Here is a 19,127-nt window from a genome sequence, read left to right as displayed (position 1 = left end):
CTTTAATATTTGACTGCCCTTCTGGATTTTGGACTTGCATGGGGCCTGTAGTCCCTTCATTTTGGCCAATTTCTCCCATTTGGAACAGGTGTATTTACCCAATGCCTTTATCCCCACTGTATCTAGGAAGGAACTAACTTGCTTTTGATTTTACAGGGTCATAGGTGGAAGGGACTTGCCTTGTCACATGAGACATTGGACTGTAGACTTCTGAGTTAATGCTAAATTGAGTTAAGACTTTGGGGAACTATTGGGAAGGCATGATTGTTTTGAAATGTAAGGACATGAGATTTGGGAGAGGACAGAGGTAAAACAATATGATTTGACTGTGTTCCCACCCAAATCTCATCTTTAATTGTAGCTCCCATAATCCCTACTGGTCATAGGAGGGACCCAGTGGGAGGCAATTGAATCATAGGGTGGGTTTTTCCCATGCTGTTCTCATGATAACGAATAAGTCTCATGAGCTCTGATGGTTTTATAAAGGGCAGTTCCCCTGCACATGCTCTCTTGCCTGCTGCCATGTAAAACGTTCCTTTGCTCCTCCTTCGCCTTCAGCCATGATTGTGAAGCCTCCCAGCCATGTGGAACTGTGAGTCCATTAAACCTCTTTTTCTTTATAAATTACCCAGTCTCAGGTATTTCTTCATTAACAGTCAAAAAATGTATTAATACAAATGGGAAGACAAATTTGAAAATCGATTGAAAAAGCAGTAGAATGTGAGCGAGTGACCGAATACATCCCTGATGAGGCTCTGAAATGACAACGTCATAGCTATTAGCACTGCTTATCCAATATTTCTTTCCCTTCAAGGAACCTTGTAGGATTGCACTTCTAGTCTCTTTGAGGTTAGTTGTCACCATGTGATTATGCCTGCCCAACTTTTGAGTTTGAGAGAGTTTTTATTTGTTTGTTTGTTTTCTCAAGAAAGAATTATAAGAGAGAGTTTCAAATAGGAAAGATATATGTCATTTCCAGAATGGGGCATTTGCTTGCTGAGGTGAGACCCTCCAGAAATCTCTCTCTCCTCCAGCACAATGACCAGCAATGTTCAAAATGGTAACTGCTCTATAAGCTAAAGACCTTGAATAACGATGAGCCCAGTTGATTTTCTAGCTTGTATTAAGGAGCTCTGGCATAGTAAACTCTGTCATGGGCAATTTCTTGGCAACCACCTTCTCTGACTCTCTGACCACAAAAGGAAACCAACTAAGAAGACCAGCAATTACCTAGCAAGCTCTGTATAACGATGTAAAAGGCAGAAGAGAGGACGCTCTTTCACCTCACTCCTAAAGGAGGAGAAAAAAACACCTGAAGCCCAGGATAGAGAAGTTAAACAAGGTGTTCACCCATGTTCTTGGGGTTGAGATCTCTGGACACTCGTTGTTTCTAAGTTCAGTGAACAGAGGCCAAGCTGGTGAACTGAATGGGTATCAGAACATGTAATGAGGAGAAGAGAAAAGTGTGTGGATCAATAAAAGCTGTTTATTGACCTAGGGCACAGCAATGACATTTCTTTAAGGAATTATTTTTCAATTTAAAAAGCTTGAAACTCTTCTGAGCTTGAAGAAAGATGGAGGATTGCCATGGTTCGTAGCTGCAATTATCACCTACTTGCCAATGACTTCCAAATATGCATCTTGTTTGATCTCTGGCCCAGGCTCTAGATTTTCATTTCTAAAACTACTGAACAATTTCTTTCAATTGCTTGTAGGTTTCTAAAACTCAACAATTAAAAACCAACCTAATACGGCCGGGCGCGGTGGCTCAAGCCTGTAATCCCAGCACTTTGGGAGGCCGAGACGGGCGGATCACGAGGTCAGGAGATCGAGACCATCCTGGCTAACACAATGAAACCCCGTCTCCACTAAAAATACAAAAAAATTAGCCGGGCGTGGTGGCGGCGCCTGTAGTCCCAGCTACTTGGGAGGCTGAGGCAGGAGAATGGCGGGAACCCGGGAGACGGAGCTTGTAGTGAGCCGAGATCGCGCCACTGCACTCCAGCCTGGGCGACAGAGCGAGACTCCGCCTCAAAAAAAAAAAAAAAAAAAAAAAAAACCAACCTAATACTATCATCCACCTCCACCAACACCTGTTCCTCATGGTGCCATCCGCCATCCAAGAACCCACCTGAGCCTACCACCCCTCAGTCTATGCAAATCCCTCTCCTCCTTCACTCCCCTCATCAATTTAGAGCAAACGACTTTAGGACTATCTTTCACCCTCTAGTGTCAGTTCACCTGCATGACACAAAAGGTAACTTAAAAGCCACTTAACCTCAAAACTGTTTTAACCATAAAAGCAAGCATCAGTTGTAACTGATAGATTTAAACTCACTGAAGACTAAACTCACTGAAGACTATGCTTTTTCTGAGAAGGAGATTGCTCTGGCATAGTGGAACAAGCAGTGTCTGACACTAAGTAGTAGCTCAGTAATATTTTTTTTTTTTTTTTTTTTTTTTTTTTTTTTTGAGACGGAGTCTCACTCTGTCACCCAGGCTGGAGTGCAGTGGCGCGATCTCGGCTCACTGCAAGCTCTGCCTCCTGGGTTCACGCCATTCTCCCGCCTCAGCCTCCTAGTAGCTGGGACTACAGGCGCCCGCCACCGCGCCCGGCTAGTTTTTTTTTTTTTGTATTTTTAGTAGAGACAGGGTTTCACCATGTTAGCCAGGATGGTCTCGATCTCCTGACCTCGTGATCCACCCGCCTCGGCCTCCCAAAGTGCTGGGATTACAGGCTTGAGCCACCGCGCCCGGCCCTCAGTAATATTTTTTGATAAATGGATGGATGGATGGATGGATGGATGGATGGATGGATGGATGGAGGATTAGAACTCAGGGGACCTCTGGTTCCACCAGACATGACTGAACTTCATTGTTAACATAAAGAAATGAGATTTCATGGTCTCTCAGCTCTCTTGGTGGTATTAGCCTATTACTAACAACCAAAGCTGGTCCTAGGGGGTAAGGAGGAAAGCATGGATTACCCCAGCCTGGAGGCAGGGTCAATGGCTTCCTCCCTCACCCATCGCCTGGATCTAGTGCTCCCATCCAGGCCTGTGCAACAGGTTCTGCTGGATGTCATCCATTTATGCAACCATTGAGGAAGCTATAAGGAAATTATTTGTCACTCAGCACCTCCCAAACGGCCAACTTATGGGGCTTTTCACATGACAGTAGGCATGTTTTTTTCCTACTGCAGCCTAACACACCCACAGGCCCTTAAGGATGCGTGAACGGGTATTGTTGGGGGTGGGACAGCTGTTGAAAACCACAGGACTAGGAAAGTCCCCAGGCTGTGCTTGAAGCCCTAAGCTTTTCTCTCAAGTCAGGAATTTCTGTTAATGTATTATGCAACCTCCTAGGAATTATCTGTGGCTAGAAAGGGTTCTAATAAAACACAGAACAAGCAGGTCTATGGTTAAAAGGAATGATTTACAAACTGAAAGAAATAAGTCGCGTGTTCATAGCTGTGGCTCCTCAAAGGCAGGGGATGAAGCGTGTTTGCTTTTGCATCCCGGGCACTCAGCAAGGCTGGCGAGAGAGAACTTCTCCCATACGTTTTTCCGTACTCTTTCGGATTACTCCCTAAAAAGCTCAAGAGACATTGCTTTTCTCCCTGTTTCTCCTCTAAATCCATTTCCATAGCTGCTCAACCCCACCTCCTGACAGAGAAAAGACAACTTGATAACCAGAGAGGATTTGTTCTTTTTTCTTGTGCTCGTGACCTGAAGTGAGTTCTAATCACTCCTCGGTAGCTCACAGTGTAGTCTAGTTGAAAGCCAATTTGTACAATTCAAACTTCAACCATTCTGTTTATTTAGCCAGAAGAAAACGAACCACAAAAGCGTTTGATGAATCAAATGGGAGGTGTTGCAATGAAATAATAAAGCGCCCCTCCAGCCCTGTGGTGCTTTAGCATGCCTCCCAAAGATTATCCCACACCCTTCAGGCTGCTCCTTAAAGGGCGAGTCTGCGGCTTGGACGCCCGAAGTGCAGGAAGTAAAGGGGTTGCCTGTTGTGGAAGGTTCGGAGTCAGATTTGGTGAACCTCCGCCCCCTGCAACACTCTCCTTCATTTCCTGGGATCTGCATTGATCTACTGATCTGCTCCTCACTTCTCCCAGCTCCTCCTGTCTCCCCAGCCCAATCCAAGCTCTTTATCACAAGCTATAGTGGTTGCTGCACCTCTCCCTCTCTCTCCCCCTCTCTCTCTCTCTCTCAGTCTGTCTTTCTCCCTCTGCCTGTCACACACAGACACACACACACACACACACCTCCCAGCTGTGGGCTGAGAAGTTCACCGTGAAAACCTCCAAATATTTTGACTGAAAGCGCATGTCTGAAGGCAAATGCCTGAATACTTTGGGACCCATGTCTGGGCTGGGTGGGCATCAGACTCCTGCCCTCCCCAACAGAAGGTCAGAAGCAGCCCCAGGGGAGAGCCTCACAGCTAAGGCACTTGCTGAGACTTTGCAGGGTTGTAGAGTTCACTCCCCAGGCACCCAAAGCCAACCAATCAAGGCTGCATGGCCCTTTCTGCCTGAAGTTTAGGTATAATCTCCGTTTCTATGCCTGACAGACACCCAGCAGATGGTCGCTTTTACGTGGACCCATCTCTGGCACACAGGAAGGGCAAGGGGACATTTGTGTATCACCTGCCCTGCGCCAGGCCTCCGGAGTCTCATTTCACAGCCTCCTCACAGTCACCCTTTGAAGTCAGATTAATCATTCCCATCTTACATATGTGGAAACTGAGGCACAAAAGGATTGCGTCTCTTGCTCAAGATCAGGCAACTTTGTAGGCCCATGCCCCCCATATACAGTGAGCTCCCTACATTCTTGGCCAGAGGAAAGTGTCTCCTAGTAAAGCTATCTCCTCTCGGTTCCCATCCTTGGAATCAGAATAAAATGAAAGGAAATATAAAGAGGACAAGGAAAAGATGCCTATTCTCCCCTCAAGATTCTGTTCAAGTGTACATACAGCTCTTCTCTAGGAAAAGCTGAGACTGCAAAGTTCAGATAGACAGACACGACGATGTGGCATCTTTAGGGTGTCAGGAGAGCTCTGTGGCTCAGACGTACTCATGCAGGTGGGCTCGCATAAATAACACCAAATGCGGGGGACTGACTCTGTGCCAGGTGTTATTTTAAATGCTTTACGTGTATCAATTCATTTTAACCCTCCCTCAACCCTATCTCCATATTACAGAAAGGAAAATGAGGCCCAGAGAGGGTAAGTAATTCACCTGACGTCACTCAGCTTACAAGGAGTGGAGGCAATGAAGCATATGACTTCCCATCCATGCTCTTGGCTATGCTTTACTGCTCTTGAATAGGAAGTAATAGAGTAAGGACCCCTTTTGAGGCAGGAAAATATAAGGCAGAAAGAATCATGAAGGAAAATTTGCCCTCAAATGAATAGGCTGGATACGTGGTTCACCCTCATGTGCCCTGTGTCCAGGACAGTGGGGTGCAGGACACGTGCATGAGAAGGTGTGGGGAAGGAGAGATAGGACCCTGGGACTCTTCCCTCTGCCCATGCCCACCCCTGATTTTATCCCACCTTTAGCGTTTAGACTCAGGAAGCAACTCTGAAGTTCGGTGGTGACAGTTAATTTGAGGAAAATCACCCCAGTTTGCTCCCTCTTGGGGGCTTGAAGAAAGGGGGCTTCAGTCACTGGAAACAGAGACCTGGGCAGCAGGCCAGCCCCAGGGCCAAAGCGGCCCCTGCACTCCTCTCCTAGTCCTCACTTCTTGTTGCCTCATTCATTATTCACTCTTCCGGCAGCATCCATTCTTTCACTAGAGCCCTTGACTCAGCGCCCTCTGCAATGCTCCATTCTAGATGCCGAGTCCTGTGATTGCAGGAGGGAACAGCATGGACAGAAATCGAGAGACCCAACAGACAACAAGCCAGCAAAGTTATGTTGCTACAGGGACAGACAGATGAGAAGAGAAGAGGGCAAAGGAATTTTGGCATGAGGGATCAGATATAGGATCGAAGATATCGGATCTAAGCTAGCAGCAAGAATCCATAATAAATAGAGGGAAAATTGCAAACTGAATGAAAGGTCAACGGTTTCTGATAGAAACTCTTGCCATTGATCACCTCAGCCAAAGGGAATTGCTGGCTGGGCAAAGCAGTGAGTATGACTTTTCACTCTGTCTCTGGGATACTGAGCTTCATAGAATAAACTCTAGTCAATGAATAGATAAATGACTTCTATGAGAATCTGTGTCTTTATAACAAAAATAAAACAGTGAAGAAACTTACGCACACGGTGACCTGCTAAGTCACTCAAGAGGCCTGAAGGACTGAGAAGGGCCAGTACAGAGATGTGGACCTAGACAGTCTGGGTCCAGGGGGTCTCTGTCCTTAACCACTATGTACTATCACCACCTCATTAAGGTGCCGTGAGGCTTAAATAAGGAAAACGTCGTGAAGCAGCCATCAAGGTGACTGGCCCAGTGCTCAGAATATTTAGCTCCGCTTCCCCTCCCACTATCCTCCTGGAGAATGGCATCCAGAGCCACTAAGATGTCACCAGAGGAGGAAGCAAGAGTAGGAGGGGAGAGAGGGATGGGGAAAAGGGGAAGTACCGGGTGGCAGTCAAGAGCAGAGACGCCCTGGAGCCAGGCTGTGTGGGTTCCAGCCTCAGCCCTGGCCCGCCTGGGTCTTTGACCTCTCTGATGAGGTAGAGGAGATAAGGAGCTGGGGCGAGCTGGGGATGATAGAAAGCTTGGTGGCCTCCCTTTGTTGCTTATCCAGCAAGTTGATCCAAGAAAACCAGGGCAGAATATAAATCTAAGAACAATCCGCCCTACCACCTGTGAGGTGGTGCCATATGTAAAATCAGCTGCTTGTTCAGAATGAGCTGAACACTAAACAGGGTCTGGGAGCTGCTTCAATACAAAGTCATGGCCAGCATTCATTGAGTGCTTACTCCAGGCTGGGCATTCACTCTGCTAAGAGCTGAGTATAAATTTTCCAGTGATCCTGTGAGCTGAAGAATGTCATTATCCCAATTTTACAGCAAGAGGAGGCACAATAGGATCAGAATGTTGCCTCAAGCCACACTGTTTTGCAGAAAGAACCCTGGCTTCACTCACTGGACTTGAGCCCAGTCTCCTCATCGGTAGCACGTAGGTTCTCTCTTGTCCCTCCCAGTTCCATGAGTGGAAAATTCAAAAGGTAAGGACAAAAGGAAAAGTTTAGGAGGAGGCAGAGCTGCGCACACCCGTGTCTGCTCTGTCATCGTTCAGGCGGTGTGTCCTTGTGCAGCTCATTTTAAACTCCTTTGCTTTATTCTCTTCATTCATGAAGTAAGGGCACTTGGTCATGCCTCTTAGTAAAAGCAAAGGATTTAACAAAACACTAATAAATGCAGAAATGACATAGTAGCTGCACCTGTCTTCCTGCTGTGATTTGGCCATGAGATTTTAACTAGGGACATTGTTTATGCAATTTTAGAAACATCCTTTTCTTAAAAATAAAAAATTGTATATATCCAAGCTGTACAGCATGATATTAATATATATATTAATGTTTATATATATAATATATTTTCACATATATTATGTATACGTTTATATATGTGTGTGTGTGTGTATATATATATGCTGTACATGGTGAGATAGTTACTAAGGTCAAGCTAATTCTTGTATCCATCTCCTCACATTGTAACCATTTGTGTACAGTGGAGGGTGAGGACACTAAAGATATCTGGGTTTTGTCTCCCTCCTTTTGCCCCATCATTAAGCGTATGTGTGTTCTGGTGATTAGTGTCATAACCTAAAATATTCAGCAAGATGGAGGAATAAGTGGGGCAAGAGATCTGGAGAATCAGATTCATCAATATTTCGGCTGTTGGTAGCAAGCCCTTGTCTTTGGTGGGAAGGCAGCTCTTTTGTGGATGAAGATTTGCAGCGTTGTCGCATGTAACCCACAATCACAGGCCACCTTCTGGATGACTCAGCCTCCTTGCCGAAAAGGCATGCTTGTGACTGCTGCCCCCAAGAAGGCTCCTTCCTCAATGAAAGGGTGAGGTCAAGGCCCTTAGCTCAAAATACAACTGGACGGCAGCAAGTACCCGTTCCTTTTCAGCTGTGTTCTAAATATGGCCCTGGGGCTTCTCTGGTTTCACTTAGGGACCCAGCAGTGCCAGTGCACACTTAATACTCACTGTGCTGTGGGTGACCACAGAGTGGCCCAAGATTGACGTGTGGACAACCCCACAGAGCCAACGCAACAGCAGCTCTGCCCAGCAGAGGTCACAACAGTGTCCTCAGCAGATACTCCGGTGGCTTGAAAATTATAATTTTATCCTGAAATGATCGTTCTTAAAAATGTCTCCCCCAAAGCAATTAAACTTTGGGGAAGTCAAACAAATGTTGCTAACAAAGAAACCCCAACCAGAAGCCAAGCCGGGGTTGGCTCTCCATGTGAAATCTAGAGACAACTCAGGAGGAAGTCAGATTCTCAAGCTCGAGGCAGGAGTCAAATGCTTTCCTTGGTAATTGATAAAGACTCTTCCTTGGCAAGAACTTTTGTAGATTATATCAGAGTTTTTGATGAATAAAGAATATGCTGTGAAAATTAAAGAGATGGCATTTATCCAGTAGTATCTTGACTTCTGTAATAATTCATGAAGGAGAAGTTGAATAATTGCCTCAGAATGAACTTCCAAGGGGTGGCCCCGGTCTTGTCACAGATGAACACCCTCTGGGACATTGTCAGTAGTGTGGGTGAGAGTAACCAGATAACCCCCAAAAAACTTGAATCTGAGTGAAATAAGGTTATCTCTGGGAGATGAACTAGGAAATGGACACATCATGGATCAGAGGGGCTGCATTAAGAGATAGAATGGATTCCCAGACAAGGACATTTACTCATTTGTAACACAACTGAAAGTATGACAGTATTTATAGAAGGAGTGGGTTAGGGAAAGGGGATCTCAGAGACTAATCCAGTGTGGTCTGGGGAGATGGATACGGTCCTTGTTCTAGGCATACCATCATTTTATAGCAACATATATCAGCTTCTCTCAACCTGAAGGCAATAAATCCATAGTTCTCAAACTTCAGCAGTCATCTGAGGTTTTAATAATACAGGTTTCTAGGCTCAACTCCCAGACAGTCTGGGTCAGAGGGTGTGAAATGGGACTGGACATCTGAAGATTCATCAGTCCCACCAGTGTGATGTTGAGACACATGGCCTGAGGACCAGACTTTGAAAAATGAAATCTCTGAATCGTATGGCAGTCTGGAGTCCAGGTTCCCCTGTCAGCTTCCTGACAATGTGGCTTTTTGTGAAGCTTGCCCACAAGTGTAGAATACACCAGCCTGATGATTCTAGTGCCTTGCCTCAGCCATTAGGGATTCTCATTACGAACACATGATTTGACATCTGGCTTCATGTATGGGCCTCCTTTGCTTTGGAAATCCGTGGGTATAGCTCAGATTATTTCTCAAAGGGGACTTTTTCTCTCTGTACTATTTTTGCATAAAGGTTTTACAAAAAAGATCTTGCTTGCCAGGTGAATTAGCAAATTGTAAATGGGAAAAAAATTAAAACCTGAATGTTTGCATGTCTTTTGGTTAGACACAATCTCTGGAAGCAAAATATGAAACCCAGGATCAAAAAAGGGTACATTAGTAGGTTTCAGTATATAAAAGTTTAAAACTTCTATAGGGTAAAAGATACTATAATCTCAAAAGTGTAAATGATAGAATGGAAGAAAATATTTGGTCTTTATGAGACATTCAAAAGTTTAAAGGTAAGATAATTTAATGAATTTCTATAAATCTTTTTTAAGCAAGTGGTCCCAAAGAAAAATGGGCAAGATGCAACATTTGCATATAAAAATTGGGATATGACACACTTTTACTAAAAAAAAGTATTCATTGTTTATCTGAAATTTAAATTTAACTTGGTGTCCTGTATTTTTTTAAGTTTGCCAACCCTGAAAGGACATGAGCTTTCAATGTACAGCATGTGACAGAGTCATGATTTGCAGTTGCTGAAAAGTTGCTTAATATTATCATGGAAATTAAAACAAACATGAGAAATGCTTTTTGCTCATGACATTAGAAAACATTAAGAAAACAATGTCCCTTGTCAAAGATACAAGAAAATATGGATGCAATACACTGTCTAAGGAAGTATAAATGATAAAGGCTTTCTGGAAAATCTTGACAGCTGTGGCCTAGGGGCTGAAATTAAGGTTTGATATTATGTACTGCCTCGATATTTGGCAAAATTATGAAGACCTCAGCTGGTCTATCTGCAAGTTTCCCTCCTCGCTCCCATCCCTGGATAAGGTGCCCCAGCCAAACCACCCTCCTTATCAAGGGTACCAGGCACAGTTCCTGCTTTTTCCTCAGGTTTCAGGTCCCTGCCAACCTGCAAAATGATTCCAACAACTCAATCACCTCCTCCTCTGAGAACCAGGGAGCACCTGGTTCTCTTGTTACTACAAAGCCTGCCTCCCGCAGCTCCTGCTTGTTCATTCTGTTCCCAAGTGCAGCCTCTGTGTGGCCCTGCGGGGCATGTGGCATCCTCCTCCCCTTGGTGGTGAGTATAGGTGACTGATAAACTGCTGTCAGTCTCATCTGCCCAATGTTGGGTGTCATGTGTTTGGCCATCTATAACCTTAGAGTGAGAATCTCTCATTTACCAAAGAGGCAGATAGGAGCTGATTCAAACAGCAGCACATTTTAAATTGTTAAATATACATACTGTTTAAACTGGAAATTTCACTTCTAAGAAAATATCATGTAAAAATACAAATGCAAAGAGAGAGGCTCATGCAGAAAAAATAATATTCAATATGCATTTCAACATTGCTTGTAAGAATGAAACTTTGGAAACAACCTGAATGACCCATTCATCAGGAAACTATTAGGTAAGTTACTATAACTTAATCTATGAAATACTATGCAATAGCTGAAAAGACATAGAAAAAGGGCCAGACACTGTTGTGGTGAGCCAAGATTGCATCATTGCACTCCAGCCTGGGCAACAAGAGTGAAACTCCGTCTCAAACAAAAGAAAAAAAGACATGGAAAGACTTGTTATATCTAAGCAATACATAAAATCCACCCACTTTATATTAAAAAATACAGATCACATACACATACATGATAAAAGATTTGCAAAAATGTTATATATGCATATAACAAAGACAGGAGGGAAAAGGCCAAGCTGATAAAAGTGGTTGCCTCTTACATAGAGGAGGAGGTGAGGGCAAGCAGAAGCTTTTGTGTTTCATGCGATATAGTTTTGTACTGTTTGACTCCTACAGTGAAAATGTATTCTAGTATCACTTATGTGCTGTGACAGAAATTTAAAAATAAGAAATGTATATAAAAGTATGTATAAAAGTCTTCTTGTCTAACAACTGCTGAAGGTTTGTAGTAATTAATGAAATTGAGTAACGGGACTGGCTACTTCTCAATATTCCAGCACCCCCAGCCTGCAGACATCCCCTGAGCCTTAATGCTAGGTGTTGCTCAAGCCTGTATGTCCTTCTCAGTTTCCCACCAGAAAGACTCATAAGCAAAAACACCTCATTCACGTTTTTCCATACAAGTCCTGCAACTGAGTGATACAAACACTAACACGTTTTCACAAATCTGTCGCCATCTCTTCCCTGACCCTTATCTCTAATGCGGTATGTTAAAAAACAAAACAAAAACGCATATAAAGGGAGTGAGAGTGACGTCTGATGATGGAGAGAAAATAGAAACATCAGCTTCTGCTTTAGCTGCCGTGAAACCCCAGAAGGGCCATTAGCAACAGTTTCTGTTTGCTAAGTGAAAAACTACATTTAACTCAAGAATGACACGTTCTTTCTCCTTTCCCACTCTTTAGAGAAACGAGCTGGCTTGTGAATGACAAGCAATGCGAGTGAGCCGTTATGTAGGCAGTGCAGATCCCAGGGAAATTCACCAGAACTCGGACCACACGGCGTGGACTGAAGTTCATCCCTGTCCTGCTGCCTGAGCCACGCTGGAGCCCTCTCCACAGCCTCCGGTCCCCAGCCCCACCCCGAACCCTCATCTTCCCCGGAAGCGGGGGCGAGCACATGACATCTCACCACAGTAATGCCGTCATTGAGCAGGGCCTCCCCGAAGATCATCATGTAGAGCTGCTCGTTCACACGCGCCTCCTCAAACACAGCCAGCACGGCCACGGGGTCCACGGCGGAGATCAGGCTGCCGAACAGCAGGTTCTGCAGCAGGTTGACGTCGCCCAGGCCAAAGGCCTTCACCTGGCAGATGAAGTAGAGGGAGAGGCCAATGCCCAAGGCGTTGATCAGGGCCCCCAGTACTGCCCACCACAGGATGGAGCCGATGTTCTCAAAGAAAGGCCGGGTGGGCATGAAGTAGCCGCCCTCCAGCACGATAGGTGGCAGGAGATACAGGAAGTAGATGCTGGAGTCCATGACCGGAGGCGACTTGTGGTCCGTGCCGAAGATGATGCCGCCCACTAGCGCCCCCACCAGGATGAGGAGGCAGCTCTCTGGCATGAGGCCCGGCAGCCTGCGGTAGAGGTGGAAGCCTGCGGAACAGCGGAGAGCACAGTTAGGTGTTTGCAAACGAAACGGTCTGGGTGTACCTGAGGTCTTTTAAAGTCAAGCAGACAGGACCGTGGGCAAGCTGGCTGGCATCTCAGCCTCAGCGTCCCATCTGTAGCAGGAACTGGTAGTGTCATGAGGGTCGTCGCTAAGATCAGTAGGTAACATGCCCAGCTCAGTGCAGGTCACAGAATCATTCTCAGCCAGCTGCCCCCTCCCCCATCCTCCTTCCTGCTTTCCCACCTTACAGGGATCTGCGAGGGTGCGTGAGGGAAAAGGAGAAACGAGGGTGAAACTTTTGCACTCGTGCAAGCTCAGGTTTCAAGCTCATGCCGAATCTATTGTATCACCAAAACCTGAGCTTGTTCCAAACTTACCTGACCTCATTCCCCTCTTCACCCAACACATACACAAAAATTAAAAGTCCTTTATTTTGTCTCCTGTGTTTAACCAATGACATTGCTATCTGGTCAGCCACTGAAGGGGGAAATCAGGTCGCATTCTCATGAGTGACTCTTCATCAATCAGCTCTGTATTTATTTCTTATGTCATGACTCTCATTCGCTACCCCTAAAATTATCCCCTCCTCTCCATTTCTTTGGCTGCTGCCTTTATTTAGGATCTTCCCATTTCTCATCTTAATGATTGCATTGTCTTCTTGACCTCCAATCTCACCCTTGACCCCCCAGGTCGTTCCACACTCTACTGTCAGATGATTTTTCTACACCATGGGTCTCTGATTGTCTCAATTCCCACCTAGGATTCTGAAGGCACACAAAGCATCTCCTGGATTGTAAAACAAGGGTATTAGTTGAGCCTCACTGTGCAAAGACTACAGTTAAGTACCGCCAGGTGGAAGACCAGAGAGGTAGACAACTGCAATTCCCAGTATTGATAAAGTTTTAGAAACAAGACATGAGCAACTAAGAAGATGACGTGTAAGTATATAATGAAGGGCATATTGAACATATCAACAAACATGGTGAGAGATCAGAGCTCAGCAGATCACCATGGGGCTCTCTCCAAGTCGGTCTCCCACACATTCTGCACTATCTTTACGTAGCCTGCATTCAGCCAGTCAAAGGCCTTGTCACTCTGCAGGCCTCTTTCTTGTCTTCTCATTCTAATGTCACTGCTTGGATTGTCCTTTTCCTTGGTCCCTTTAAGTCCTGCTCATCCTTTGAGGCTTAGCTTTCCCTAGCTTCTTCCTAAGTTCATATGTTCCTCTGAATTACTACTAATAAAGCATTTTATCTGACTCTGTCTAATAACAATAATCCCTGTCTACTATTTTTTTGTGCATGATTCATGTCTCCTAATAATGTGGAAAGCCCCCAGACTCAAGCAGAATGATTTACATTGTCATGTCTCCCCAAATACTTAGCACGGTATCTTGTCCACAACAGCTGGCCTATTTGCTGAAAGCATCTGTAAGTGTATAAATGAAGGAATAAACAGTTAAATGTTTATCAGAGAAGCTTTCTCATGAGAAGAGATTGAACAGGTTGTTGGAGAATGATGAGGATTGGGTAACAGAATGGGAGAGATTTTAGGTGAGGAGAACATCAAGAGTGAAAGAAGAGAGGAAGAAATGGCCTAGCCAGATACCTTTGACGTTCATTGAGGGGATCCACTCGGCTAGAGCAACCTTTGAACTGGGAAAAGTGTCAGGAGAGGACTTGGAAAATGATTTTGGGACAAATAATGGAAGACCTTGAATTCAAACCTAAGGAAGGTGGTGGGCTTCCAGCCACAGGCCACAGGGAGTCAGCAAATGTCTCCTTGGGAATTGTTAGATTCACCCATCCAAAGATGATATGAGCTTCCCTGACCATGGCTTTGAACTTCTCCATTCACTATAAGTTAACACAACAGGGTGTAATTATCACCAAGGAATACCATCCCCACTTTCATCTGGCTTCAGGGTCAGGGTAAGCACCTCCTCTGGTGCACTGAACTCATCGTTTTCTAATCACTGCTTATTTCTCCATTTCCTCTTCCTCCTCTTTATTTTACTTCTTTCTTCTTCTCCTCCTATTTCTCTATTTCCTCTTCTTCCTCTTTATTTTAATTCTTTCTTCTTCTTCTCCTATTTCTCCTCCTCCTTCTTCATCTTCTCTTTGTCCAGCTCCTGCTGCTCCTTCTTACTCTCTTCCTCCTTCTCCTTCTTTTTACCTCCTCCTCCTATTTATCCATCTCCTCCTTCTCTTTCTCCTTCTCCTTCTCCTTCTTCTTCAGTTAGTGCTTATTTTAACCAAACTTAACTTTTTTAATATATAAAGGAGGTGGAAGAGCCCATAGCGTGATTTTCTCAGGCCTTGTGGCTCCCCAGTTTGGCCTTGCTTCCAGGAATCCAGTTTCCTGAAATGGATCCAACATTCACCTGCTTTAAGCCAAGTTGCTCTCTACACAGTTGTGCAGGAAGAGGCCACACATCCGTAAGCAGGGTCCTGTAAAGAGAAATGCTACATGCCTTTCATGATGGACAGTAGAGTCAATCACTTAAAATTTACAGTTTCAGTCCTTAGAGCTTAAATGGACACAAATATTAAAAGTCCTGTCTGAAAGTCAAAGAAGGCCCTACAATTCCATTCTTCCCAAAGATTCAAGGAACATTCGTCTATGACGTTCTAAGACGTGGAACTGAAGTAGAAGATAAACCACAAAGTCTGAGGTGGCTTTGTATTATCTTTGTTCTACATTATCTTTGTTTTATAAGTGCATAGTTGGGTGTTTTAAAAAGGATTAGGGGAGAGTTTTGATGTTTTTCTGTCAGAGTATCTATGGGCAGTAAGTACTAAGTTAAACTACCTTCCCCATTAGAGCAAGTCCCTTGAGGTCAGGGACCACGGTCATTTCCACATATTTCATGGGTGTTCTGAAAATACCCATGATAGAATGAACATGATAGAAAAAACACCCATGATAGAAAAAACACCTTGATAGAATGAGGAATAAAAGAATGAATCATAATAATGATTATTAATTTTATTCTGATTCATGTTTAATAATATAATATTTTAAAACCCATATGAATTTCTTAAGTGTTAAAAGTATAAATCATCATCATAATTATTATTTTGGCCCTAATACATAAGCCCTTATACATAAAACTACCAGCCTAGTACTTGGCACATAGTATATATTCAATAAATATGGCCTTTTTATCTCCTCACTCCTCATGTCCATATGGAATACAAAAATAATCTAAATTCTTGAAGACTAGTGAATATGAAATTGTACTTGAATAAGTGTATTCTGATATCCTACTCTTTTTTCTAAAGTATGTTAAATTACATCATGAAAATCAAGAACATTTAAACCAACAGTTCTATGAATAATCGTATTTTCACAGTGCTCTTCACTCCTAGACAGAATGAATATGGATGCATACAATGCCTCTACAAAACAAGCTAGGTTTTACACAAATATAAAACCAAGACAAAATGCACCCTTTCTGCATTTATATGTTTATTGATAGAGCAACTAGCTAGTCAGTGACAGGATGAGTTTCCTGGTACTCAGATTGACTTGAGCCATTTCTGTGAAGAGGAAGCCGGGTTGTGGAGTGGGAGCAGGAAACACAGAATCTCTAGCATATTGTTTTAAAAGGAAAACTCAAGTACCAAGTAAGATCGCCTTGAACACAATCAGTGTCCATATGATTTCACGAAAGATGTTAGACTGCTCTGAACTGAGAATGTTATCCATTTAGAAAGCCATTTTTACTTGAATACCTCTGAAAAATATAGTAAGACCCTTTGTGTGACTTAATTACTAAGCAAATTGCACAAGACTTCTTCAAACTAACAATTCCTATTTAATTCACACTTTACTAGCTCAAAATGAATAGCAACTATAAAGGAGAGTCTAAAGGGGACACCTATACCAGTGTCCCCAACACCCATGGAGAGGCAGCTAGGTGAATAGCCAGAGCCCACAGAAGGTAACTGCCAGACCTCAAAGCTCAACCCACATTTCACATCCATCCTAGAGAAAACATACACATATACATAAATGAGAATTAAAATGTTTCATTAATTCTATCTCAATAAGGCAATCTACATACTCAAATAGCATAAAGTTTATAGCTGAGGCAAAGGAGACATTGTGCTTAGCATTTGAGATAATTATATTAATTTTCCACTTTAGAATAAGTTGGTTTTTAAAGAGACAAGGGGGTGCAGTTAGGTATTAAATAGTCACAGAGAATAACCACCTCTTTGGTTTTTGACACAAAGATCCCTTGATTGGAATTTAATCTATTAACTTGGATTCACTTTATTTCACAAAGGAAACTAGGGGTGCCTCACTGGCCCCACTTGGCTTAGGTGTAAACTAATATTTTACTGACAGATATAGTATTATATGCCCCAGCATCCCATCACTGAGTGATACTAGTTGCCTACGGTTTTTTTTTTTTTTTTTTTTTTTTTTTTTTTTTTTTTTTTTTGCTTTCTGTCAATTTGCAAGAAGCACATGCTACTTTTAAAGAATAAACAATGGGGTCATTGATGAAGCCCACAATTACACAGCCAAGAACATTTTACAGAAGAAACATTATGTGGTTCCTGAAATTTGAAATTTCCACCTTGCATCATGCCCAGGTCTACGTGCTTTATTCTCTATATTTTTAAAGCATAGAATTTGAAAGTTTTGCATGTCAACAATGTCACATGGTTGTCACCCTGAAATGAGAAGAAACCAACACAGCCCAGTACACAGAAGTATGCTCTCAAATATCAAAGCACAATCTCAAAGTATTAAACAGCTTAGTAAAATGCAGTTATGACTTTCCCTTGACTGAAAGGAAGAGAATTTTTAATGTAATAGCAGTAACAGTTAAAATCCTCTTAGCCCATTATCTATAAGGCATTTTCACATTCACTATCTTATGCAAAAAAATAACTCACCAAACCAGGTGTTGAAGGACTTACCTATTTTTGCAAGGGATGCTAGAAGTATCCAGAGAGTGACCTCATAAGGAATTTGCACGTAGTCATAATCCAGTTCAAAAACAGATATCCTCTCATCTGGCTCTGAGCTGGCAGCAGCAAACCAAGCGTTAGGTGCATACTGAGCAGTGGAATTTGCAGATTCATTTAAATCAGAAGATGCTTCAGAACACTCAAGAGCCACTAGCAGTAGCAAACAATTCCAAGGACTGAGAGTCACGAACATCTGCAGAGCCATTCTTGTGGGCTTCTCCTACCTACCCCCCTGGGTGGATGTGTGCCACACATCAGAAGTCGGGGAGGCTTCTAGAGAGTGACTGCATCCACCTGGGTCAAAAGTAATATAGGTACAGTCCGTGGGTCCTCCCAAGAAGATTCCGAGTGTGCTATTGAGCTCTGCATGTAGACGCTTTCTAATCTTCTTTAAATCGTTTGTGTTCAGGCAACTCAGCTTCCAACTCAGACGCAGTTATTCAATAGACTTGTTAAAGTCCATGGAGTTACCTGGAGGACCTCCATCCAATCATGGCTTGAGCAATTTATGAAAGGAATAAAAATCTCTTCACTTAAAGGCATTTCCTCATTTCACTGCATACTGGCTTTGTCTTGTGGGTGAAAATTTAAAAGGATACTGTAGCGGTCATTCCACAGATCATTGGAGTCCTTCTAACGAGGAAAGGAAACCTTCCCTCTCTATCAGATCCCAAGAAGGAGCTATCTGATCTGCACCTGTTCCTTCTCTCCTCCCCCTGTCCTCTCATTTGTTTTGAATGGCCAAGGCTGCAGGTAGCTCTTGAACTACACTTAATTATTTGCTCTGATTTGACTTCTGTAATGAAATCCTTTCTCTGAGTGTTCTCGGGAGGTCACACTGCTGACACCTACTGGGCACCTGAAATACAACACCCTTCACACGTTCAGTGATGATCATTAAGGTGACCATGAAAGTATCTAAACCAGGACACTTTGGGGAATGAATAATAATAATGATAATTATGCAAAGCTATAGGCACAAACCAGAACTGTCTGGCAAGCTGTCTTATATTGTCTCTATACATGAGGAAGAAGGAGGATAAGAAGGAGGTAGTAACAACAAGGATAGTAGCAAATATTGAAACTTTTGCATGTTACCAGACTCCATGAGCAGTCATTCAGAGAAGGAATGAAGTTCCAGATCTCTATGAACTTTACACTATAATTTTTTTAAAAACAGGAAACCAAAGAACAAGTTTCATAAATACACCTAAATACCTGGATTTGTAAAACTCCATGGCGCATCCAGATTTTCCATTTAAAAAACATTTGTTGTTGTTGAAAAGAAGCAGAATCATAGAGTGTTGATGAAAGAATTTTGAGATAATTTTTATGAGCCTACTTCTCACGCTTCTACTTGTGGCCATGTGACCTTGGTGAAGTTAATTACCTTTCAGAAATTCTTTATCTGAAATGGGGAGGAAAATATCTGTCTCATTGAGTAGCTAGGAACATTAAATAAGATAAAGCAAGTAAAGAATTTGGCATATCATTGGCACTTAAATGTTAGTTTTTATTTTAAATTACATTTCTTATTCTTTTAGGATAACACACAACAC

The 19,127-nt window shown here is 43.1% G+C and overlaps 1 protein-coding gene across 1 annotated transcript in view; it reads right to left on the bottom strand.

Annotated features, from left to right (window-relative positions):
- The window catches only part of SLC9A4 (solute carrier family 9 member A4), a 59,166-nt gene extending 40,859 nt beyond the window's left edge, over positions 1–18,307 (bottom strand). Inside the window, exons 1-2 of the mRNA XM_005575176.4 lie at positions 17,518–18,307; positions 12,101–12,564 (exon numbers count right to left, since the gene is read on the bottom strand). Coding sequence (XP_005575233.3) covers positions 12,101–12,564; positions 17,518–17,773 — 720 coding nt within the window. The 5' untranslated portion in view covers positions 17,774–18,307. The remainder of the gene's footprint in view (positions 1–12,100; positions 12,565–17,517) is intronic.
- Positions 18,308–19,127: the final 820 nt, after the last annotated feature.

The sequence above is a fragment of the Macaca fascicularis genome, chromosome 13 (genome assembly GCF_037993035.2).
Source record: "Macaca fascicularis isolate 582-1 chromosome 13, T2T-MFA8v1.1".
In the NCBI taxonomy this organism is placed as follows: domain Eukaryota; kingdom Metazoa; phylum Chordata; class Mammalia; order Primates; family Cercopithecidae; genus Macaca; species Macaca fascicularis.
This window is presented reverse-complemented; position numbering and strand designations above follow the sequence as displayed.